Source organism: Amblyomma americanum, chromosome 1, assembly GCF_052857255.1.
Source record: "Amblyomma americanum isolate KBUSLIRL-KWMA chromosome 1, ASM5285725v1, whole genome shotgun sequence".
Taxonomy (NCBI): Eukaryota; Metazoa; Arthropoda; class Arachnida; order Ixodida; family Ixodidae; genus Amblyomma; species Amblyomma americanum.
Genome location: NC_135497.1, coordinates 170,528,400 through 170,554,367, shown reverse-complemented (window position 1 = coordinate 170,554,367; position 25,968 = coordinate 170,528,400). Strand labels below are relative to the sequence as shown.

The 25,968-nt window shown below is 46.0% G+C and overlaps 2 protein-coding genes across 9 annotated transcripts in view; one reads left to right on the top strand and one right to left on the bottom strand.

The window, feature by feature from the left end:
• Positions 1–25,968, top strand: part of LOC144114182 (uncharacterized) — a 208,048-nt gene that overhangs the window by 145,181 nt on the left and 36,899 nt on the right. The window lies entirely within an intron of this gene.
• LOC144114180 (uncharacterized) lies at positions 10,310–21,461 on the bottom strand. Of its 7 annotated transcripts, none has more exons than XM_077647756.1 (7): positions 20,171–21,459; positions 19,262–19,357; positions 18,852–19,045; positions 17,946–18,030; positions 15,850–16,307; positions 11,547–14,367; positions 10,316–10,793 (listed from the first exon to the last, which is right to left on the bottom strand). In XM_077647756.1, the coding sequence occupies exons 1-5, from the start codon at positions 20,212–20,214 to the stop codon at positions 16,151–16,153; spliced, it is 576 nt and encodes a 191-aa protein (XP_077503882.1). In that variant the 5' UTR covers positions 20,215–21,459; the 3' UTR covers positions 10,316–10,793; positions 11,547–14,367; positions 15,850–16,150. The 7 variants fall into 7 exon arrangements, with proteins under 7 accessions (XP_077503884.1, XP_077503877.1, XP_077503882.1 ...); XM_077647757.1 differs by having other exon boundaries at positions 10,317–10,793; positions 15,850–16,059; positions 20,171–21,457; XM_077647754.1 differs by lacking the exon at positions 17,946–18,030 and having other exon boundaries at positions 10,329–10,793; positions 11,547–11,623; positions 14,233–14,367; positions 20,171–21,461.

Sequence of the window (25,968 nt, the reverse complement as noted above, 5' to 3'; positions counted from 1 at the left end):
CAACATCATTTTAGTAGTAACGAGAATGGTACCATTATATTTTTTCTTTATTTACTGCGACAACAGTAATATAGGCTCGGTTCTCCATACCGTGGCGTCAGTATCAAAGCAAAAGAGTGAAACCTCCATCCTCAAGAAGCGCCAACCACCTGCGCCCTGAAGAAGTATTACACTCAACAGAACAGCATGAGAGGAGCCCATTAATTTACCCCCTCCACCCACCACAAACCCATGTGAAAATCTCAACACCCACTCAGACACCCACCTCCAATCGCCATCGACTCCACCCACACAAACACTTTCAAGCACCCCCCTCCCACCGCCAGCCTCCAAGAGGCCTCCATCCATTTCCACCCTCCAGGAACCTCACCCACCACAAGCACATGCAGCAACGGAACTGAACCCACCTCCACCTCAAGAGGCCTCCACCATCTGTAGCCGTTAAGAGTTGCACAACACACATCCACCTCGAGTCTACCTGCCCTCTATAGGGCCTGAACTTATCTTCAACCTCCAGAAGCCTCCATCCACTAGACCTACGCAGCGGCTGAAAGGAAAAGGTACGGCTAAATCTATTCAAAAGACACCATAGGAAGGCGATCATTGTAAAGCGAAAAGCCGAAGCCTCCGGTTGTTGCAGCCTCTCAGCATCAGTTCGTATGATCGTCTGTATGCTTTTTTTTATTTCTCAAAGTGCCACTTTAGAGCATGTAGAGGCTAGACCATGCTCCGAATAAGGTCAAATAAAACTATTGAAGCAAGCTTGCCGCTGTCCTTCAATTTTGATCAGGATACGCAATCTGAGAGGCATCAACGGGCACCATGATTAGCGCGACAAAAACGGCATTAGCAACAGGTGCTTGTATTCTATAATTCCTGCAAATTTTTCTCACTCATTTTGCAAGGCGGCGTAATGAAAATTTAGTACCTTAAGCAGGCTTGTGTTGTAAGCTATTTGGTGACCCATTTGGAAAGGCGCTTCAGCGCGGCAACAAGGAGGGACCAAAGAAAAAAAAATAGTAGCTTAGAGCACGGGGTGCTCTTTAGTTTGTTTGCGCGGCTCGTTGTCACTCAAAAAAGCTAAACGCAGGTTTAGCATGTATTCCTTTTACCAAAATCTCGGTGCAACGTTTCATCTCAAAACATCAAGCGCGTAGGCGCAAATTAATCAAATCCTTTTCTTTCATCTTACGAGTCTTGAAATATGGCCTCTTCTGACTTCTTGATTAATGACACCCCAAAACGCGAGGAAAGAAGAAGAATTCTAGCATCAATATCGCCTTGGTTTTAAAAATTTTGGCGCACTTGCTACATGCAATTAAAGATACTTGCCGCTTAGCAGGAGGCGCGAACTTAAGTCCGGAGGAAAAGGCTCCTCAAATGGCTATTAAGCAGATATGTGCGCAGGCCATGAGCCGTTTCGCTCTGACTATAACGAAGGAAGCCTGAAACTATGTTGCCAGATCTGACGCTGAGGCTCTGAGCGGTTACCGCAATATTTGATAATAGTCCAGTGTTTCTTCACGCAAAACCTTAATTTCTGGTAAAGTATCAAAGCCGCACTGTGAACGTTGGTGCTTTACGAAGACGGCAGCTTTTTGTAGTCCTCACATTACTCACTTATAGTTAAGCAACATGAGCACGCGGTCGTTTAAAGAAGGAGAATCAGAGGCGTTTGTTATAATCGCTGCTTTAAACTCTGTTTTTTTTGGCACGAATGAGACGGTTTCTTGTTAATGCAAATACTGTCCTAAACCATTCTCCATAATAGGATTGACACGAATATTAAAATTTTCTTCTTTATTTAATATGCCTGTAACTTCAAATAACTGCTCGCAGATTGGCGTTCATGGCGATTAAAACTCAGCAGCTTCGTACTGCAGGAGGTAAACGCAATTTATAGCTTTGCGTGCCCTAGTAAATGGTTTTATTGCCGTTGTAGGTTTTAAAGACCCGTTTTTTTCTTTGTAGGTACTTAATTCCACCTCCAAACCATGCGCTTACGCTCTGCTGATCCTATCTTATCTTGCTCCCGCCGAAAGCGCAGACATGAACATGCATTAACCTGCATTAACCGAATAGGCTCTTGCTTACTTTGCTACACTACTTCAGAAGATAAAAGAAGCTTTCGTGTTTTTCACCATTAAGTTTAGGCGACAGGCTTATCCTCTGTCTTTATAATGCACTTATGGTGGGGGTAATTGAAAAATATTGAGCAAATTCCAATTTGCCAAGGCTGTCACTCTAGAGTGGTCCCCACCATTCTCTCCCTAAACTGTATTTCTTGATGTTTACATTTTCTTCTTAAACTGAAGGATCCAAAGAACTCGGGTTATCGGTACAACACATCCCCGATTATACGGCATGCAGTGTCTGTGATACGCATCTGAAGAGACTCACGAGTTAGTACTGCCTAACTGCAGTGTTCACATCGCCTGGAGAGTACAGCTGTGCAAAGTTTAAAATGCTTTCTCTGTTATACCTCATTGTGCACTGTCATGCATCACTGTGTGCACACAGAAGTAAAAGCGAACTAAGATAAATATGATTGCCTGTGATAGGCATCCATTTCATCCCTGCAACCTAGCGTGAACACACAGGGGTGGCAAAGAATATTTTTCTCTTGAGTACAACTGCTACGAAAGCACAAAAGGTAATAGGGCTGCGTCAACGTACTGAACTTTTGTTAAGAGTCAAGATTCAAATTTATTCACATCATAGCTGTGGGTAAGAGGTAACGCGAAGTGGCCGCGTTACGCGGCACGCAGTAGTTGGCGCATCATTAGCAGTGGATAGTACTCCAAAAGCATGATTTCAGAAGAATAAACGAGCATCATCCATTCTTTACGTCGCTTTAAATTGTCAAACACAGGATGTACAACGCCCTGACCCTCGTTATGGGATTTATTATAGCTAACAAAAAGTTCTCACAACAAGGGTTGTGCGGCAATGTGATTGAATAATAATAATAATAATTGGTTTTTTTGGGGGGAAAGGAAATGGCGCAGTATCTGTCTCGTATATCGTTGGACACCTGAACCGCGCCGTAAGGGAAGGGATAAAGGAGGGAGTTAAAGCAGAAAGGAAGAAAGAGGTGCCGTAGTGGAGGGCTCCGGAATAATTTCGACCACCTGGGGATCTTTAACGTGCACTGACATCGCACAGCACACGGGCGCCTTTGCGTTTTGCCTCCATTAAAACGCAGCCGCCGCGGTCGGGTTCGAACCCGAGAGCTCCGGATCAGTAGTCGAGCGCCCTAACCACTGAGCCACCGCGGCGGGTCGCAATGTGATTTCGCAAATTCATTTTTGGCACATTACAAAATATGGCACATCAGCACATCACAAAATATGTTGCGTCTTCTGATCTCAAAAATATTATATTCGCAAAGAAGTTAACGGTGATTTTTAGAAGCGTATCCCAACAAGAATCCTTAGCATTTAAAGTACAGCCGGCCAGTATTCCCTACCAAGGTCTGCATCGTTCATCAGCATTCAAAATTTGTGCACATTGGGTTATTTTGCAAAGTGTCCAGATAATGGCCAAGCTTTTGCTACAGTTCCAAGACCATGACTCTGCATATCCTGGGAGAAAAATGTTCACCTAAGCTGTATTTTAAGTTTTTCTGCCACACAGGCTAGCACAGTGTGAGCCAGAACGGTGGTGTCAGTTTTACAGAGGTTGCCGACTGCCGTGACTACACTCCATTTGCACCGCTTATGGCGTCCTGGGAATGAACTGCGCAGCTCTAAACTGTACGCTTATTACATTGCGTGAGAGACCACATTAACGCTTCGGAAGAGACTTTCGCAGCCGGCGATCGTAGCCGTTGACCTTGGACCAGCCTGTCCACAGAAACAACCGTGCTATCTCGCCTCCGTTATTATTCTGATGGACATTCACTGGCTTGCTCAATATGTCTGCTTTTCGTCGTGAGACAGATGCTGCGTGTGTAAAATTATGCATGTAATGCAATAGCGTGGTTAAAACAGACGAAGACCTCACTCCCAAGGGGCGATATATGAACAAGCTGTGTTTAGAGTTCCATCACACCCTTCTTTGGGAGATAAGAAATAAATAGTAAAGGAAGAAAACAAAGCGCTGACCCTCTGATACCTGTTTAAGGACCAAATTTGGAAATGAAACGTGCGCGAATTAAGCCTTGGCAGGATTTCGAAAGCCAGAGCATCTTGAACAAAAATGCGTTGCAAGTTCTCATACAAGTGTTCGCATCGCTCGGCGGCGCTCTGCTGCACACCATGCTGCGTTCAAAGCGCCAGAAATTAAAACTAAAAAGGAGTGACGCCTTCAGTTCTTGTTCAGCTGTACTGTAAACTACAGAGCTTGTTCTTTTTCTCGCAGGTTGTAATATACACGAAATAATGAAAACAAAAGCCATCTTAATTGTTATTTCTCATCGACAGAATAACTTCAGTCCAGTAGCACTCGCACACTCGTGTTGACGCATACACCTAGAAAACACGTAGGGCACTTTGGAGGAATGTGTTTACCGCGGGGTTAAACAAGGAAAAAGTGTGGTGCAGAGTCAAGTCGAGTTGTCCTAGTGGCTTTCAGGGTGTCGTCGACGAGCCGAGAAGTGCACTGCGTAGTGTGCGACGGATATAAAGGTGTTTGGCACCATCCAGTTATTGAGAACACTATCACAAAAGAAAAATGGACATTTTCACAGATGTTTGTCCTGCGTGAGGCACTGTCTCAGCAACGAACCAAATTTGTTCACCATGCCTATGCTACATCATGCCTATACAGAGTTGCCGATGAATTGCACGCGGTTTGTGAATAATGCGTGGCCTTCTCCACCGTTAATGCAGTACAAAACGTTTGGCAGCTTGCGTGTGTATCGCAACCTCCATTACGGAACTGTACCAATGGTAGAAAGGTCCCATCGGCGTGGGTGGGGCGTACGTGAAACGCTGAAGTTAACACTCGTCCAAATTTTACTGCGTATGCAATTATAACTGAACTCACAGGCGACTGGTGGTCCTGACTGACACAGCGTACGGTGCCCACAATGCATACTTTAGATAGTTGATCAGAGTCTTTTCCTTGCGCTTAGCTTATGTGTGGCCAGACAAATGGAAATTTTTCGCAATGCTCTCAATATTTACTGAGAACCAACTTGACCTAGTCTCAAAATGGAATCGGCCCACCTCCAAATATGAGGTTGACCACCATCTGAAATTTCAAAATTGATTTACCCCGCCGCGGTGGCTCAGTGGTTAGGACGCTCGGCTACTGATCCGGAGTTCCCGGGTTCGAACCCGACCGCGGCGGCTGCGTTTTTAAGGAGGAAAAACGCTATGGCGCCCGTGTGCTGTGCGATGTCACTGCACGTTAAAGATACCCAGGTGGTCGAGATTATTCCGGAGCCGTCCACTACGGCGCCTCTTCTTTCCTTTCTTCTTTCACTCCCTCGTTTATCCCTTCCATTACGGCGCGGTTCAGGTGTCCAACGATATATGAGACAGATACTGCGCCATTTCCTTTCCCCGAAAACCAATTATTATTATTATTAGTTGGTTGACGTTCGGAACCGACCTGGACAATGCCAAAATGAGCTTGACCCACCCCTGAAAATTTGAAATTTAGGTTACCCACGTTCGGAAGGTACATGAGACACTCCCAAATAAGGTTTGGCCCACATCCGTAATTCGGGTGGCGTAGCGTACTTTAGCGCAATATTTCGTGCATATATATGTTAAACCAGCAGCGATTGTTTTGTAGCGAGAGCTACATGGGCTACCAGTTGAGCATTCCGCGGTACATGGGAGAGACCAGTTGTGCGCATGCGCCGTTACCATGGCAACCGAAGAGAGGCAATGCACTTCGCCGTCGCCGCGGCCACGCGCCACTCCATCGTCAAAGCCGAGCGTGACGTCGCGCGGATGAGCAGTTGTGCACATGCGCCGATACCATGGTAACCAGAGAGACCCCACAGCTGCGCCGCGTTCTTCGTCGCCGCATCGCCGCACGCCGCTCTATCACCCGAACCCCACTTCGAGTGCGCAGGATTGTGTATAAACGGCGAAGATATAGTGGGCGTCTGTATCACAACGTTTGACATGCATGCAGAGAAGGAGAGTCCAGCCGTTGCTATGCGATGGTATAGACAAGAGAAGATTAACTCTTCCTGTCCTGAGATTGTCGCCTGGCAGTTGGTTTGAACAAAATAAGAACGCTGGAGTCTGTGTGTACGTGAAACAAGGTGTCACCGCCGCCAGACATCTCCTTTCGATCGCGGTGAATAATGGGGAAGCCTGCTGTGTTCGGCTTCTGGAAAGCGGCATTATCATCCAAGGAGTCCACGTGGTAGCGGGAACATCTGTCAAGCAGAAATAGACCGCTGTATGCTACTTTATCGATCATAGAGGTCTTTGTCTCTATCAAGCAAAATGAATCAAAGATGTGTATACCCAATATCTCTCATTGCTAAACATACAGTGACCACAAGAAGCTCAGTCAGGGAAACGTACCTCTCGCTACGTATATCCTGGAATAGCCGAGCTGAGCCACAGCCAATTTTCAGCGCGAAAATACTTGTAGCCGCACTCCCTGGGCTAATAATAATTGTAATAATTGGTTTTTGGGGAAAGGAAATGGCGCAGTATCGGTCTCACATCTCGACGGACACCTAAACCGCGACGTAAGGGAAGCGATAAAGGAGGGAGTGAGAGAAGAAGGAGCTGCTGTAGTGGAAGGCTTCCGGAATAATTTAGACCACCTGGGATTGTTAACGTGCACTGACATCGCACAGCACACGGGCGCCTTAATGTTTTGCCTCCATAAAAACGCAGCCGCCGAGGTCGGGTTCGAACCCGTAAACTCCGGATCAGTAGCCGAGCGCCCTAACCACTGAGCCACCGGGGCGGGTTTCCTCGGTTTCACCAAAGCGTTCATATGTGTGAAGCCTCCGAGAAGCAAGTGTAACTGGCTCACTGGATCAGTGGAAACCTCAATAGCGCTGTGAGTAAACGTTGGCATCCACCTAAAAATTGAGGAAGTTATGCGCCTTTCCTTTTCTCAAAGCTAGCGGAAGATTTAGACTCCGTTGATTTTGAGAAAAGGAAAAACGCATAACTGGCTCCCTGGGTCAGTGGACTACTCAATCGCGCTTTTAGGCACGTGGCGGCAGTGCCCACCAGAAAAAAATTTATGGGGGCACCTAAGCAATGCTTATGATGTGTAAATGCGAGAACATTTATATATGTCGCGGTGTGTTCGCTAACTTGTTTGGAGTGCGGGACCGCGCAGTGGCCCAGGGACCCTGCTGGGTCTAAAACTCACTTGCTCAATAAAGTTTTTCTGTCTGTCTGTCTGACTTGCTTGGGACTTGGAGGTGAACGTTGTTTCGCTGCAACAGCTCGCTTCACACGTTTCGCTTGGTTGCGATGGCCTCGTACTTCGTCGGTAGTGAGCTGCCGCCTCCGGCCACGCTTTGCTATCTCGCCTAATGATGCAGATATGAGCGATTCAACTTCTGATCCCGAAGACTCCATTAGCTTCGTTTACATGAGTACGACTTTGGGCATCCTATTTCCTTGCTTATCTCGCGGAGCCGACACGCCACTGTGTACATGTACCACTTCAAATGTGTCGGGGCTTTCACCCCTCACCTAATGCATTAGAGGGAGTGGTCCAGCCGGCCCCATCTTGAGTGTAATATGCTATGTAATTCACATGAGAGGGTATTGTATAGCCACTGCAGGAGGAGGAGGAGGGGCGCCTCCAAACCTGTTTTCGTGCACGTTAAAGATCCCCAGGTGGTCGAAATGATTCCGGAGCCCTCCACTACAGCCCTCTTTCTTCTTTTCTTATTTAACTGCCTCCTTTACCCCTTCCCTTACGGCGCGGTTCAGGGGTCACACAACATATGAGAAAGATACTGCGCCATTTCCTTTCCCCAAAAACCAATTATTAATATTATTATTCACCGCGAAAGTCGTCTCGCCTTTCTCGATCTCGCCGCGGTGGCTCAGTGGTTAGGGTGCTCGGCTGCTGATCCGGAGTTCCCGGGTTCGAACCCGACCGCGGCGGCTGCGTTTTTATGGAGGCAAAACGCTAAGGCGCACGTGTGCTGTGCGATGTCAGTGCACGTTAAAGATCCCCAGGTGGTCGAAATTATTCCGGAGCCCTCCACTACGGCACATCTTTCTTCCTTTCTTCTTTCACTCCATCCTTTATCCCAGTCCCTTACGGCGCGGTTCAGGTGCCCCCGATATGTGAGACAGATACTGCGCCATTTCCTTTCCCCCAAAACCAATTATTATAATTATTTCTCGATCTCACCCGCCGCGGTGGCTCAGTGGTTAGGGCGCTCGACTACTGATCCGGAGTTCCCGGGTTCGAACCCGACCGCGGCGGCTGCGTTTTTATGGAGGCAAAACGCGAAGGCGCCCGTGTGCTGTGCGATGTCAGTGCAAGTTAAAGATCCCCAGGTGGTAGAAATTATTCCGGAGCCCTCCACTACGGCACCTCCTTCTTCCTTTCTTCTTTCACTCCCTCCCTTCTCCCGTCCCTTACGGCGCGGTTCAGGTGTTCAACGATATATGAGACAGATACTGCGCCATTTCCTTTCCCCAAAAACCAATTATTATTATTACTTTTCGATCTACATCTGCGTTGTGATGGCCTATTCCTTGAGGAGGGGTGACGACGTCATTCGACGGCAACGTTCTGCCATGCGTGCCTGCCACGGATTTCTGGCGACGGCGGCGTTTCCGCTCAGTGAGCCAAGTTATGCTCTCGCATTAAAACCGTGCTTTCGCACAATAATTCCGGCTTCAGTGCTAAGCTTCCAGCCATTCTTTAGCCATATTTTCTTTCATTTAAGGTTAAATGTCGCAACAATTATCTATTTCTAAAGTCTTAGTCTCTTTGATCTCCTCCTTTTGAACTCGTGAAAAGGCATCTCGCCACCCTAAGTTTTCGCCAGGCTAGTTTCCAGCAACATATATTACCAGCATTCCAGGTGTAACATTCAGATGGGCATATTCTCGCTTGACACTCGTCAAATAAACCTTTAGTTTTAAAACTTTGTAGAATTAGGAATACGCAATTCGATTCCTTCACTGTTTACCTCCTTAACGAAGCGAAGGACGAAGGACATTATTACTAATACAAGTTCTATGCTAGGCCAGTGGTGTGTGTTTGTGTGTTTTCAGTAGCTGGAGGGCAAATATCGCCTTCTTGCAAAGCTCACGGGATGAGCAGTACTGAAGCAGACCTGAACCATGCACGTTGTGTGCAATGTCTTGAAACTGGTTTATGGTTTATGGGGGTTTAACGTCCCAAAGCGACTAAGGCGATGGGGACGCGGTCGCTCGATCCTGTCACGGCCAGGATCGAGCCCGCGTCTTTTGGGTCAGAAGCAGAGTGCCATCGCCACTGAACCACCCCTGCTGCCTTGAAACTGTCCTGAAACTGTGTTTATGTTTGTGCGTACTCTGCGCTACATTACCATCTGTCATCATCGTTCCACAACATGTCCTATTCCTTCATTGTCGCTAATAAATTCTCTTTACTCTGTGACCAATATCCAATTGCTGACGAGGTGCTGTACTCTTAGGTGGTAAATGCTATAAATATGTATACACAGACTAAACGAAGCCGCGAGAACATTTCAATGATATAATTTCCTTGCAATGCAGCCGTTGGAAGGAGAGGCATGACCGTATTGTTCTCGATGTATGAGACTCCGTTTACCCCGTACGCGCACTCCCTCTACGCTGTCTTTATTACCAACCACGCACTGCCAATATATCAGCAACTAAATCTATAAAACTGTAGAGATACACTGCAGGCGTGCTCATCCTCTTTACCTTGCGACCAGAGCTGAAACGTCACATCTTAGGGTTGAAAGCCCAATGACCCCATAAATCCCTCGTATTTCGAGCAATAATGCAGGTGATTTCGGCTGCACTCACCTTTCCTCGCTCTGTCTTTCCACATGCACTCTAAGAAAAAAAGGACTAAAAGGGGTAGGGAGGTTAGTCCTTTGGGGGACCAAGTGATTTGCCACAACCATTCGTCCTTTTGGGGATCAACTGCAAGGGGATATACAGTTAGTCTCTGAAGGACTAACTGCTGGGAGACTAATGGTTGCACCTTGCAGATGGTCCTCAAGAGACTAACACTTGATCCTTGATAATGATCCCTGAGGGAGCAAATGTTACCCTCTAAGGACTAACAGCTGATCCTCAGAAATGATCCCTGGGAGAGCAAATGTTACTCCCTCAGGATTATCTGTTTATCTTCAGAAATGGTCCCTGAGAGAGGAAATGTTCCCGCCTCAGGATTAACTGTTGATCCATTTGAATGATTTTCCAGGGACTAATCATTAATCCATTGAGACAAAATTTTCATCCACCTGTGGATGACATGGTTATCCTTGCCAGACCCATGCAGGCATGCTAGCTGAGGTTGGCTGTGCTTCTCACCACTCCACGAACATGTGTAGGAATGTGAAACTGGACAATTTAATTTCAGCTTGAGAATTTTTATTTTCCCAAAACAGTTTGTGCCAAACGCACAAGTGGTGTTGGCCGTAGGCCACTGTCGACGTTGATGAGCCTGCACAGCAAGTCAAATGACCGCTGTGCTTTTTTGTCAAAAACGATATTAAATGCCCAGTACAAGGCCATCTGTGTTGCAAGTGCCGCCAGCAGGCTTGTCTCGTTGACACAAATCTTCCCAAGGCAAACAGAAAAATCTGACGTTGTCAGAACGCCTCCGCTGTGCACTACAGTTGGGATATAGTGCACAGCTGCAGGATCCTGTAAAAAAAGAACAAACGCACACACAAGTTTTAGAAAAGAGTGTTTTGCAAATCATTCGAGAAATCCCAAGTTCAGACACCTCCAGCCTTGCATGTAAAGGAAGCATTTGCAAGGTTGTCCCTCCACAATGCTTAATACTTATTAAAAGGTGGCTTACTAGAGCTAATTAGCTAAATAGGCCACCTAAGCAAAAATGTTGCATTTAAACCAAGTCAGCTGCTCTGGAGGTCATTTATTAGTCAATTGCTTGGATGCCTGAACAATGACTGGCTGCGATAGTGACGCCACTATGCCTCAGTGTGAGATGGAATCCTTCAATGGTGATAGAGTTTACTGTAGCAGCACACCTGATTCGAGTTCGATAGCAATTGAGAATTTCTAAGCCTCTGGACTACATAGCCTCTGAAAATGTCCATGTGACATTAGTATGAAGGCTAGTATGCAAAGCCATGTTATTATATAAAATACTGTGTATTTTTTTTCTTCAGCATGATGCAGTATATTTGTTTAACTTGATTAAGAAACCACTGAAAATTCCCATGTAACAAGAATATGAAGGCTAGTATCCAAAGCTATGTTATTATATCAAATACTGTGTATTTGTTTTCTTCAGTCTGACACGGTATATTTGTTTAACTTGTTTAAGAAACAAAAGTAAAGGCAAATGCATTCTCAAGGAGAAAAAAGAACTGCATGCCCCCAGCATCCCAAAAAACATTGCTGCTCACACATGTGGTTTTAGAAACTTACAAATGGGCGGACGAAAGTCTCCACTCTTTCTTTCACCAAGCTTCGCAACAGGCATACTGCTGCCGTGACTGTTGTCTCTGAAAGAGTGGCGAATGAATTTTAAATACAGTGACATGAAACATGGAGACATAAAAAGAGCACCAAAATTAAATGAAAAATAAATTCTGATCTTTATTGCTTGTTACAATATGCTTCAGTCCGAAGGTCCTGCTCCAGCCAACTTTTTACTGCATGCAGACTATATTAGTGCCTTCAAGAGGCATCAAGGAAAGTGCGTTGTCATCCCAGAATGGCTGCACTGGAGATAACCAAAATAAAAGGTGCGCCACACTAACTACCCAAACAATGCGCTGCTACATTTCACACTAGAAGGCATAACAAATTAAGCAATAGACCTGTATATCAAACACATTCTTGAAGTGATAGCTGCCAATTTGGGGTTAACTAGACATAAACCAAGAACAATAGTTCAGGCAGAATGTAAAGTAGTAGCGGAGCTTGCTGTCAGGCAAGATGGTTCATAGTTCTAAGTAGCAGTAAAGCGCCAGCGCAAGACAAACAGGCATCACACATTGCCCACTTTATCTGCTTTATGCAATTTGCTTTTCAGGTGAGGAAATATAAAAAAACAACACACATGCAGAATGAACAGCTGTAAACAGTATGCATTCATGCATAGAATTTCAAGATCCACAATTTGGCTTTTAAGAGCTGTACAGATACTTCGCTAGTGCATTTCCTTTTTTTTTTATGCATAAGCTTCCAACAACTTTCTGGTGCAAAATCTTTACCACATGCATCCGTGGCCACAATGCTGTAATAGATGTTCTTCTGTACATGTTAATGACCACAAACGTAGGTGCCTCGTTGGCCTACATGGGTCTTCCCACAGGTCAACAGAATTTCATAAACAACCCGGCTCCAACATGGCACAAACTTTTTGGCCCTTTTTTTCTTCCATAGCACAAAATGTGCAACAAAATTTGGGCGAGCTTTTGATCAGCAGCAAACACAACTTGTATACCATGTCTGTCAGCTATTTTCTTTTTCATGAGCAACCTTATGTGCATATGGTATTTCGAGTTTAGCTGCATCATTTTTTCCTCTTTGCATTGCTTCCACAATATGCACCATTTCTTTTTTTAGAAAACTGCCTCAGCATGAAGTGATAACCGCACAGGGGAACCCAGCTAACAACAACCGTTTCAACTAGCTTGTTAAAACTTAAATACGTGATTACGTGACCTCAAAAGAGCAGATTCGAGACAAGCTGTCAATAGCTTGCTTGACTATATTAGAGTGTGCCGAAGCACAAGAAAGCAGCTCCTGTGCTTGTAGTGAATATTCCCAGACCTGTAGAAACAAAATTCTCTTAAAATAATATTATGGCCCAAAACTACAACAAAATGACCGCTTACCCCCTCCAACCGAGGAAGCTTTTGTGCTGGCCAAGCAAAAGGACCCATATCCCAGAGGCCAGGCACCCCTGGGCTGGCGCCCAAGGACGTCAATTTCTGGTGATGTGTACACACCTCCCCGCTCGATAGGGGTAGAATCCTCTCTCGTGTGAATCCCGCTTAAAGTGCGCAGTTGATGAGGTGAGCGAGAGAGAGCTAAGGCCTGGTTCAGCCATATCTAAGAATTGTTTGCATGGCTCCATAAAAAAAAGGGCGGGGGCATTTATTATGCGAGCTGATCCCCCTAGTCCCCGTTCTCTTCGGGACTTTATTCTGCTGCAGATTGACACTTGCTCCTCAGTTCTCCAGCCTTCACTAAACAAAGACCCGTCTTTCCCTTTCCTGCTCAGCATAGCCACAGAAGGCAGTCCCTGCAGACCAAATTAGTGATGCTCGCCTAGTGTGGCCTTCACAATGTGTGGAAGCTCATGCAATAAGGGCAGGTAGGAAGCACTATGAGTGTGCCAGAAACTGCTTACACCTCTCACTGCTAGGCTGCGTATTGAAATGTAGTGGTCGACACAACAAACTTCAGCACAGGTTTTCTATGAGCAGTAAGCATTTAAATGACTGGTAGCATGAAATGCCGAACTATCAGATTTTGCTAAAAAAAATTTATAGGGCTCGTCTCAGTGTCCCTTTAAGAGATGCACCAGTGCCCCCGGCAGGCAGGTGGCACCTCTCATTGGCCGTAGAGCTCCATTACAAATGCATCATACAAATATTGTCACTGTGCTTCATTTTCCGTGGGGACTTTAACGAGAGAAGCTACTAAAAGAAATCTTTTTAACTAATCTACCTAGAACAATGAAACTGCACTTATACTGTTTTTTCTACCTTTTTCAGAACAATAATTATTTTCCTTGTAGAAGGATTACTTTTAGCTCAGTGTTGCTAACAAGATTAAAACAAAGAACCTTTTGTGCACGATTTCACATTGAAAATTTTCACTGGGTACGAAGAGCAACAGCTAATTTTGCGGCTTAATAATTGTAGAATGCCGGAAACTAGCTCAAATTTGGTCATGAAAGTTTTTCTAGTATGGGAAAAATAAATTGTGATGTTACCCTTTAGTTTTTCAGAATCATTACTTAGATTAGTGTAGTTTGAAGCCTCTCTAAACTTGTAGCAGAGATATTGAAATTCTGAATAGATATTTGCAAGTTACACATACACATTCTACAGAACACATCTGCGACGTTTCACCGTGATATGGAATGGAGACTTACAAAAGATCCTGGGTGCAAATTTTCGAAGTCCGCCCAGAATTTTTGGTACTTGCACTTTTCGTATCGCACTGAAACTTGGCAAATGTGTCCTTTGCATTGTGTAGCTTCAGATGTCGCCTAAGAATTGCAGTATCTCTAATGCAAGTGTATAGAAACGATACAACAGTAATGAGTCCCAAAAACATAACAATAACATCACAATTTTTTTTTCACACCAGGAACTTCCATCACTACATCAGGGCTATTTCCCTGCATTCTATAGTTAGTAAGCTATAAAATAAGCTACTGCTGGTAGTTCCCAGTGAACATTTTCTATGAGAAAGCATGCGCACAAAAGGGCCTTTTTAGAGCAAAAGCTCTACTACTCCAGGTACAACTCAGAAATTCCCCTGGCTCCAACTTTCCTAGTAGTGTTTTATAGGCCCTCTGAGCTTTTATAACACTACCCGCAGAGTGGCACAGTGGCTGAGACTTAAGGCACGCAACCGGTAGATGGCTTTGCCGAGCACTACCACCAGTAAGGAGAGAGCCCAAGTTGGCTGGTTACGGAGAGATTCAACAGGGAATAGTTGCCGTGGCAAAGAACCTTTGGCCTTTGGTGGCGTCACCACCATGTGTGACGTCATGGTGATCATGTGATTAGAAGCTGCAACAAAATGGTTGTGTCTGCCGCCTTCATCTACAATGGATGAGCGAGTTGGACCACCCACGAATGCTTTTTCTAGTTATAACCAGGTTCAAGTAAGATTAAACCTACACAAATTGTTTTTTGAGGCCTGTTAGCAGCACTGAGCAAAAGTGCGCACTACAAGAGAACTAATTAGTGTCCTGAAAAGAGCAGAAAAGCAGTATAAGCACACAAAATTTCACTGCTCTGGATGGACTATTTAAAATTGTTTTTTTTCCTGTGGCATTTCCGCTTAAATGTGGAATGATCTTTGGACTTTCATTGTGTGGATTTTCTCTGCAATGCAGGTACTATTCAGTGCATCGAAAGTATAAGTACGGTCCCTCACGAATATCCTGACTGTTTTGCTTAGTTCGATATTTCCCTTCAGTGTCCACCATGTAACAGCGGTCACCAGCAAACACCAGTAGTACCAACTTGAAGCACATACAAGAACCGTGCAATAAATAAACGACTAAACAGCAGAAGTCGAGCAACAAAAACAAAAAGACCAGAATGTGGAATCAGGGCATGCTACACTGAACCAACCCTAGGTGTATTCTGAAATTCAAACAGTGCGAGCCATTCAATCAGGTCTCCACTGAGGCAAAGAGAAATAAATTTGAGCTGAATTTTCTGCACATATAGACCACTTCCGCCTAATTGCTTTAGCGGGTTTAACGTCCCGAGACGATTCAGGCCATATGGGACGCCGTAGTGAAAGGCTCCAGACAGTGTAGACCATCTGAGGTCCTTAAACATGCACTGACGTCACACAGCATATCCACACTTTTGTATTTCGCCTCCACTAAGATGGAATGCAAAGTGCAGGCACCGCAACTGAAATCAAAAAAGGAAAGGATTAAAAGAAAGAAAGACAAAAGAGAAAAAGAAAAAGAAAATTTCTTTTTCCTTGCTTCGCTAACTGATGGTCTAGTTACTGAACTTACGATTGAGCTCATGGCCAATGCTGGAAATTTCTGTATTGCCACTTCCACTGATGGATCCTCGGATCCAATCCACTTCCTTCGGGTAGGAAATGTACGGCGCATACAGTCTATTATGTAAGCCATGTCTGTCCGAGCTTTTTGTACCGCGGACTTCATTCCTTCGATGTGGCCAGCAATACTCTCCTCATCCTCCCCGTCTGGTGCAGTTGCCTGCAAGCAAAAGGAGCCTACTTCACACTGCACACCAGGCTGTCTTCAGCACAAGGACTATATGAAATCCAAATGCATGCCACAGACGGCCTCAAAACACGCTGCAGGGCATTTCCGCCAACCGTGGCCACTTTCCCATCTTTCGTTGGTTTTTTTGACGGTGGAGAATCTGCCCCATCATTCTGCTGGATACGGATTTTTCTCCGCTCATATTTTGCCTTGAAACGGAGAGCTTCTCGCCAAGAGTCCTGTGTTTAAAACATCCCACACAATGCAAGCATTACTACTTGCACTGACAAAAGCAATCACAGTACAATTAAATACATGCTAACAGTGATGGTGTTGATCACAAGCTACCAGTAAACACCCATGGACATAAAAATACCTCATGAGAAGCTATAGATATTGCTCCATATTTTATAGCAGCACATTTTTGATAGCATAAAAACACTAAAGGACCCACACTGATCTCTCGCCGACATTACTTTTTTATGGTAGCGCGCACATTACCAAATTTGCAGCATAGAGTTCCTTTCCAGTAATTCAAGCTTTGTTTTCCAATTATATTTTCACTGTGAGGCGAACTTTTTTGTTGTTTTAATGTCCTGAAACGACACATCAGCTACGATGGGCACCACAGTGGAGTTTCTGGATTAATTTTGATCACTTGGAGTTCTCTAATAACTAGGCCAACCAATGACCCTTCAATTCAAATGCCAACCAGACAAGCTGGGCCAGGATTATCAAGCTCTCTCGTACAACCCTTTAATATACCGTCCTATTCGACAGTCTTCATGACTACCTCCAGAAGACGGCTGTAGCACCGAAAAAGACAACACATAGCAAGCAAGACGGGACAGGCACAACTTCCAACTATTTATTCACCGCGAATGCGAATGAATATAAGGACAAATCAAGATGGGTAGCAAGAACCACACATGCGCGCGAGGGTTTTACAAAAAACCGGATAAAAGATAGGTTAGGCACACACATATCTCACGTCCGTGTATCTAAAAAAGCAGTTTCATTCTTATAAATGGAGATAGATGGGGCACTAACACAATCGCTACAGTTTCTTTTAATATAGAAGGCCGCCAACAGTTCACGGGCTGTCTGGTCCTTACTTGTTTAAAACCTTTGCTTCTTTCAGCCTTGCCACACACTTAATCTTCCTTTCTTCTCTGCAGGCTTTATAATGATGTGGCAGATGAGAACCAGTGCATTTTGTAAATCCCGATTACGTTCCACTAATTGGTCGTTATTACAGCGGCCGGTTTGTCCAATGTGCTTTCCGCATGTGAGAGGAATCTGATATACGACTCCCACGGCACATTTAACAAGCGGAGCTGCATGCTTCTTTTTACAATCAGTCTTGTTTACCTTGTTGGGATCAGTTTTAATGCACAAGCCAGCCAGTTTCTTTGGGGTAGAAAAAACCACAGGAACCTTATATTTTGCTGCCACATGCTTCAAATTGTGTGCCAAATTTGCTGTCTTTTTCGGCGCTACAACCATCTTCTGGAAACATGCACCAACTAGCCCCCCAACAAGTATTACTCATGACTGCCCCGCTACTGCAGCAAGAGGGAAAGAGGACCTCCTCACTAGCGACGTACCACAGGAAATTTCTGAACAATTTTTTATCCCATTTTTTTGTGAGATAGTATTTTATGAAAGAGAATCAGCCAGCCATGCCAGCAGCATGCACTGTGGTGTGAATGACTATCAGTGGCGCCCAAAACAGAGTCATTGAAAATGGTACGGCTACCACTGATAAACAGAGAAGACATTATTATTATACTCAGAACACCTAGGCCGCCCTGTTAATTTAAGAAAGTCTGCTGTCCCTACAAGATTAGTTTGAAGGGCTTCAGCTGCCTACTTACATAGCCGGTGCCAGATGCGTCAGCCAAGTTTGGGTACCTGGACACCAGAGCTTACGCAGCCTCATTGTACAGCTTGCCAGGGTACCTAGCACAGTTAAGACAAACGTATAAGGCAGTACACAGTGAGGATGTTCTTTTGTAGGCTCACATAGACATTTTAGTTTCAGATGCAGTCAGTGTCTTAGGTGCAAGACGTGGGAGGACACATAAGCTCTGCCTTTAAGTTTACGACGTGACAGCAGTTCCCCTTGCTCACATAAGCAAGGACATTGCTTGCTCTCTCACAATCAATATGTGAAAGACTAAACCACACATATTTACAGCCCTCTTTAACCAAGTCCTTTGAACATTCCTACATGACATACCAATAGCATGCCTGACTCGCAACCCAAGGGTCACGGATTCGATTCTCAACTAACCGCAATTTTCCTTTCGGGGCAACTCATCCATTTCATATGCAGAACTGAGGATTGGGCGATTTGGCGGTGATCCATCAAATAAAAACCAGCGCTTACAAACACAGACAAAGGACGAGACGAAACAAACTGAAAAGCCTTCAGTTCGTTTCGTCTCGTCCTCTGTCCGTGTTTGTAAGCGCTGGACTTTATACGATGGATCACTTTATATGTCTAGATGTCCTAATGATGTTCCAGGCACATTGCAACCTTACAATCACCAGTTTTCTAATTTCATCCACTTTTCAAGTCCGTCGCTCTATGTGTGACATAGCCACCTTTTCAACAAATTAAAATTTCTTGCTCATGTCCACTAATGCCGACACAGGATTTTCTGCGCCACGAGCTCCTTCATGCTTTCTCGTTAAAATGGCTTATGGCCACGCAAGTTTGTAGCCCAAGTTATCTCCACATTGCCCTACATGGTCAAAAATTCTTGCAAATAACTTACATGGTGTATAAGCAGAGGTCATGATAGAGCCATTGGACAACTCTGCTGCGTGCTTTGAAGTACTGTCCACTTTGGTGGGCTCTATACTGAATTGGATATCGTTTGGTACAGCTGGCAGGCTGTATGTGAGGCTGTACGTGGCAGTGACACGGGATTGCTCCGCTTGCTGGGGCTCGTCGAGAACATCCGCAATCCTAAAGTGCCAGGTTAAAATAAGAAAAGAACAAGAGAAGAGCATACTACACAGTGAGCACAGACTGTGGCCAACATTTCCATACATTTCTACTATGATTGCCATTGATTGCAGTGGAAGACATAAATTGGACACTCCTCCTTGCTGCATGATGCTCCTCCAGCATTATTTGAAATATACAAAATAATAGTTAATACTGGTAAGAAAATGTACTCACCGAACCTGGCAATCCTCGGAGACTGATTTTTTCCCTGTCCCGAATTTCGAAGTCTTCAGGTATGTCAACAAAAACATTAAAATCTTCTTCGAACATCTGTGGAAACACGAGAATGATACTAAAATAGCTAACCATGTAAAGTTAAACTATTCAAAATGAGTGTGTCACATTATTTTCCGGAGCATGTTGGCATGCTTGCTGCATCGCATTACGAGACCTAAATCAACGGGCTACGCACTGAATTCAGGACCTGTCAATTTAGAAGAGCAATGACCATAAAATACTGCAACACCAGCAACACTTCCCTCTACCTCGGGTATTTCGTGTGCAGTCGTCAGCACGCCTGCCTAGAGCACAGGAATGCCTGCATATCGCACTAAATAAGTGGAATTTTCACGCAGGTATTTGGTCGTAGAGATAATGCTTGCGCTGGTGCGAAGCAGCATTGACAGCGGTTGAGTGAAGATTTCACTTTGTTTGCTCCGCACTACACCGCTCCAGCGCTCTAGACAGGCCTGTACCTCGCGACTGAAATAAAGCATTAATATGTGAAAAATTCTCTATACACCTGCCTTAGTGTTAAGCGGCGCGCTGAGGTGTGCATTTTTAATATTCGCCGACCTTTGTTGTGACACGAGATCCTTACGGAAAGGGAGATTTTTAGAGCATGACGCATAGGGAAGCACATGCATGCCGAGATATTGCTTTAAACTTTACATTACACGCAAACTGTCAACGCACTATGTAATTCACTGTGGACAAAAGCGCGAGGCATAAGTAAGGTACACACATTTACACGCGTGGATGTAATAAGCACCTGCCTATAAGCACCAGTCCTCAAAAGAACCCGAGAACGGCAACTGACTTGTCACGGAGCTACCACGTAGATAAGTTTACACAATTACTCACCGTGAAGATGAGGGTGGCAACGTCGATGCCGCGGAACAGCTCATGGTCTCTCACGCGCTCAACCAGCCCGCGCCGTGTAAGCGTCCCATCAAAGGGCAAAACAAAATTCCTTTCCCGGAACGTTACCAGGCACTTGCTCGTCATGGTGACGTACGTATATGTACTACTGCGAAATTGCGCAGCAATGAACATTGCTGAGTGAGACGTGAAGTAGTTTCTCGAGCACGTGTACCAGTATGCGCCTTTTTCAATTTGGCTGAGCACTGTGGTGACTTGGCTTGGCTTGGCCAGCTTAGTTTGCACAACGTGACACTCCAATTGCTAAGGTTATTGCAAAATAAAATTACACCAAAAATACTTAGTTATACTAAATGCGACTTAGGTGCTCTAGCACCTAGTGAATTTGATTATTATGATGAAAGGGCAAAACAACAACAAACATGCCAAGCTATAGCCAAGCCAGCCAAGCGGCTTTATCGCTAGGAGGCTGTTCGTGTCTATTCGTGTCCCTGGCCGTTGGTGGCAACTGCGCTTAAAGCGATGTGATTCCGATGTATATGCAGGAACTGCGGCTTTCTGGCAATTGGCACACCGCGTTTGCGGGGTCTCTTTGCGGTCTTTTGGCTTGCGACTACAACGATGGACGCGAAGTACTGCCCGAGGTGCCCATTCTTTTCGTTCCAGCTGACGAAAGTTGTCACGCACATTGGATTAGTTCACAGTGCAGAGCCAAACTTAAATGTTTTCTGCGGCATAGGAGGCTGCGCGAACTCGTACTCGAATTTTTCATCCTACAGATCGCATCTATATCGCCGCCACCGAGATGTGCTTGAAGAAAACGGCAGCATTTTGAAACACGGATGCACCGAGAAAGCAAACAGAAAATTCAGAACTGGACGACGACGAGCCTGTCCCACATGAAATGGACTGGGCTGACAAAGCGGACTATGGTAGCGGTCACCGCCAGAAAGAACGACCTTCGGCGAATGTTTGTTCAGCTCAGAAGACAACAGTCCAACATGACAGATTTAGCAGCTTTTTGGACCAGGCAAAATCGACCCTGTGCAACTTATTTTTCTTTTTCACTGAAGAGCACAGCTTGCCACACACAGCGGCTGAGAAGGTGTTTTTCTGAATTGCAGCTGGTGTTTGAGCTGGTGCTGAAGGCCTATGGCAGGGAGGTTGAACATGCAGCAAAAACAAACACAACAGCACTACAACAATTGCTAAGCTGCTCATTTATGTCTGACCTCTTTAGTGACTTAAAGAACAAGTACAGGCGTGAGCAATATGTGGAAGCGAATTTTCCTCGTGTTTGTGTGTGTGTGTGTGTGTGTGTGTGTGTGTGTGTGTGTGTGTGTGTGTGTGTGTGTGTGTGTGTGTGTGTGTGTGTGTGTGTGTGTGTGTGTGTGTGTGTGTGTGTGTGTGTGTGTGTGTGTGTGTGTGTGTGTGTGTGTGTGTGTGTGTGTGTGTGTGTGTGTGTGTGTGTGTGTGTGTGTGTGTGTGTGTGTGTGTGTGTACACGCGCATTTCGGCGTAACGGCTATCCGTTGCTTGCATGAACTTGACTACACCAAATAGCGATCACCGAGCTGTCGCTGGACCCATGCCGCTCATGGACGCTTCGCCCTCCAAACAAGCGCGGCACGTGGGGCATGGACCACCAGCCCACCTACATGAAGAATGGCGTTTTCGCCACATTTCTTCATGCGCCTGAAATTCCCATAGCGCGCGACAGCTTCGCTTCGCGGTCCAGTGCATCCATGGATGCATGCTTGCGCGCATCGGTCGGCGGAGTAAGCGAGCAGTTTGTCCTCCCGTTAGTCCTTTTCGGGCCAGGACTAAACAAATGGTCCTCCAAATTTGCACACGGCACGCAGCTCGCCGCAGTTGGTCCTTTCGCAGACTAACGGGCCCTTTTGAGGACTAAAGTTGACGTTACTCCCCCCTTGAGCCGGTTTTTTTCTTAGAGTGTGGTACCACATGGGAAAGATAAGTAATTTTATACATATGAGTTTAACGTTCCGAAGCGACAGATGCATGTCTCGGCTTTGGAACGTTAGTGTCGTTTCGTTTCGGTGCTTTCAACTGAACAATCCGGAACTTTATTTCGCTTTCCTATGTCTCTCTTTTCGATGTGCCTTGCACTCACTCTCCTACACCCTCGAGGCTGTGAGCCTAACAGCATTTTCGCGCGTTAAGCCCGGGATACATGCGACGTTTTTTTCGACGATGTTGGCGCGGCAGAAAACGTCGCGGCGGCGCGACGCCCTGCCGGAGATACATGGAGCGAAAAAGCGGCAGACCGCCGCCGCGTATCTCTCAGCGTGAAAGCAATATGATCAACAAGTGGCAAATATCATTGAGCGAGGAGCTCTTTGAGAGCAGCGACGCTGACTCCTTATTCAGAATAACGAAATTGTTCATTTAGACACCACTGTAGTGATTGCAGCACGCGTGCATAGATATATACGTGGTTTTGCGAGCTCGAATGCATGCGGTCGCGTACCTTTCGATGCCCGCTCAGCCGTGGCTACCATCGGCTGCGGTTTTCTTCGGCACCTTCGCTTCAAGGAGGAAAAGCGGGCATTTCGATCCAAGATTCGGTCCTGTTCTCCAAAAAAAAGTGACATTTCATGTCTCGTGAAGCGTTTATTTTCACGATAACAACATTTTCGTGCAACAAACACAGCTGAGCTCGTCGTCCATGGCGGCCATGTTGGCGGCGGCGGCGGCGGAGGCGGCCAAACCGGAAGAGCGGGCTTTCTGCGCTGCTATTGGCTTGCTCCGGCTGCCGCTTCCGGTCTCTCCGAACGCCGCGCGTCAATATCTGGCGGGGCCAGATCGGCGGCGGCGGGCGTTTTTTTCGAGGCCGGGCGTCAAATGCGTGCCGTCGGGCGAAAATCGCCCAAAAAACGCTCCATGTATCCCGGGCTTTACGCGATAGCGTATACAGCTCGTTCGGTCGAAAAGCCGTCGGCGTAGTAATAGTCGGCACAGCGTGTCGGAAATAATCGGGGGCTGCGGTAAAAAATCGTATCATGGTAATTTGTGGTTCTAGTTATTGATTATTGATTGGTGTGTGATAGGTGGTGACGAGTTAATAAAATCTTAGTAATTAATTGATTAATTAAAGAAATAAGAAAATTGCAAAATTGGAAAAAGGTGGTTCAAAGGTATCAAAATGCTCATGAAAAGCTAATGCTTGATGATGCTAATTAAGAAAATTTACTGTGTGCAATTGATCGATTAATTAAATGAAACAATTTTAAGAAATGACAAACGCGTTCGAAGGTGGCAAACTGCTCAGGATGGAAAGCCTAACCCAATACGCTATCGCGTCATACCCTTAAGGTGTAGCTTAAAGGGACAGTGAGGAGAACTCTATCAATTTTTTTTGTCAGCAAAATCTGATAGTTAGCATTTCATGGCTTTGTTGCCGCTTGTCCGGGAGCGAAAGATGCATTTATTTCGAAGAAATTTGGATTCGAAGTTAAAAAAAAGTTTTTCCCGCCACTTCGATTCAAACTCGAAGACTCTTATGACGTCACGGCGAACTCTTATGACGTCATAGGACGGAGTGGCGTGAAACGTGACGTAAGCACAGACTCCGTGATTTCTCGCGCCTAGCGATGCGGTCTAGCAGCTGCCGAAATGAAAGCTACCACCACCGCACGTTGAAGGCATCTATCGGGGGTCGCTACCGTCGCTTCGTTTTGCGTTTGCACCGGCGTCTTGCCTGCGTTACGATGGATCCCGAACCCGACGACGTAGTTCTCGCAAAAACTGCGGCCTGCATTTCAGTGACCTTAGCCCCACAGAGCGTGCGATGCTTTTGATCCCTGGGAGCACGGTTAGGTTAGGCGCCGGTGGTTGGTTTCCTCTTCTGCCGTGAGCAGCCGTTGCAAATTAAATATCATAACCCCAGTGCGGGGAGTCGCGAGGGGCCAGGACAAGGTCAGCGCGTTGCGCCCATCGGCGGCTGGCCAGGGCTTTGGGGCCAACGGATTGTGATTCTTTGAACGGCGCGGTTTCACTGTGAAGCAGGCGCCATCGAGGTCTGCCACGGTTGCAAAGGCCAAGTTATTTTTTTAATTTTTTTTTTGCCACAAAAAACGGATTGGTGCTCAAGGGCGCTCGCGTTTAAAGTTGGCGGCTTGAAACTAAAGCCGACGCATGACGCTTTAACGGCTTCCGCTGGATCCAACGGGTCCACTGGATCGGGCTCTCTCACCCACTTGCATGTACCTTCAGATGTGTAATGTGAATGGATTAAATTACCCGAGAGCTCGATAAGAACAGCTCCGCCCAACTGCCGAAGCTATTGAATTACGTCACAACGCACACTTTGCTGCGGATCCGAATCGGTCTGGCCGGGCCAACGGCGGCTGGCGCACTGGCGCGAAATAGAGACATGCTCCAAGTCTCCGCCAGTACGGTCAGAGTGCGCCGAAGCCACCATACGCGTCGGCGGTCAAGCACAGTTGGAGTATAGAGGGTCTCGCTTTGGCCGACGTGACGTCGCCGTGCAGCGTGCGCGCGCGCGCGTTACGCCGGAGTATAAACGCACCTTAACAGAGCCTGCGCTTAACCGCTAACCAACGTATTCGGTGGCGGCATCTATGGGAGCCACTGAAACCCACCGCCCATGCACTGAATAAAAAAAAAAACCTGTGCCGAGGCTCGAAATCGAACCACGGCCTTCGGCGCTTTAGGCGGAGACACTACCACTCCACCACGACGACTCGAGGTGCAACTTTCAATAAAGGCGCATCTAGTGAATGCACTCTTCCGATGCAGGAGTCTCCGCGCTTTCGCTACGTATATCCTGGCCTAACAGAGCTAGGCCATCAGCAATTTTTCTTAACTTCCTTGTACCTTGGCTCCCGTCCCTAATAAACGATTTCCGTTAAGTAGTTTGAAGTTGACCGGCACAGCCGGGAATGTGTCGCCGGGCAAGCGTACGAAGACACAAGTGCTCTTTATACTGCGAACTGCCTTGTACGATCACCGACGATCGTGCCATCATAGTTTTTCATCGACCGTGGCGATCATCTGACCAGCCTTAACAGGCTCCTTCAAAGGTCAACTAGCACTTGAAGCGGCACTTGGAGTTACTCTGCTGTCCGGCTCTTTTAAATCGAGGCGCGTCAAAACAAAACCACGGGGAACGCAAAGCTCATAGACGCGAAGCGCCATAACAAATCGAAACTCTGCTGGCCGCTTGTGGCGCCGCCAAGCACCGGTTTTCTTTGCTTGCAACTTTCAGGTTGTCTTTTGTTTGTCTTCATTGTGTGATAAAAGTCCACTATCGGTTTTAAAACAAAAGTTACTTCAATATTGAACCGCGCAACCTTCCTTTGTCAGCCTCAAAGATTCACGGCTCAATGTAGGAAGGAACATTCCTCCAAGGTGGCGTCTCTTGTCCTATGACGTCATCACGCTTGTACTTGCGAGATTGACTATTTTCTTGCTTTTTCCTACCTTACAAGAGCTTTGTTTTTCAGTAAGAGCGGCGTTTTTGTGATCAAGAGCTGGTATTCTATCGATACAAGCCAACTTCAGTTTCTCCTCAGTGTACCTTTAAGTGTCCTCTTCAATTTTTTCTTACTCACCAGAGTGACCAGTACTTCTTCCAGACATGAAAATATTATTTCAGATTAAATTTAGAAGCGCCTCCATAAATGGAATTGGTGTATCCTTGTCAAAGATCCCCAGGTGGTCGAAATTATTCCGGAGCCCTCCACTACGACACCTCTCTTCCTTTTTTCTTTCACTTCCTCCTTTCACTCCCCTTCC

Excerpts from the sequence above, each read along its gene's own strand:
- LOC144114180 (XM_077647751.1), bottom strand. The coding sequence starts at position 20,362 with ATGTTCATTGCTGCGCAATTTCGCAGTAGTACATATACGTACGTCACC. Across the intron at positions 19,358-20,170 it reads TTGCCACCCTCATCTTCACG|ATGTTCGAAGAAGATTTTAA; the intron begins GTGAGTAATTGT and ends GTGTTTCCACAG. Across the intron at positions 16,308-18,851 it reads GACCTCTGCTTATACACCAT|GACTCTTGGCGAGAAGCTCT; the intron begins GTAAGTTATTTG and ends TTTTAAACACAG.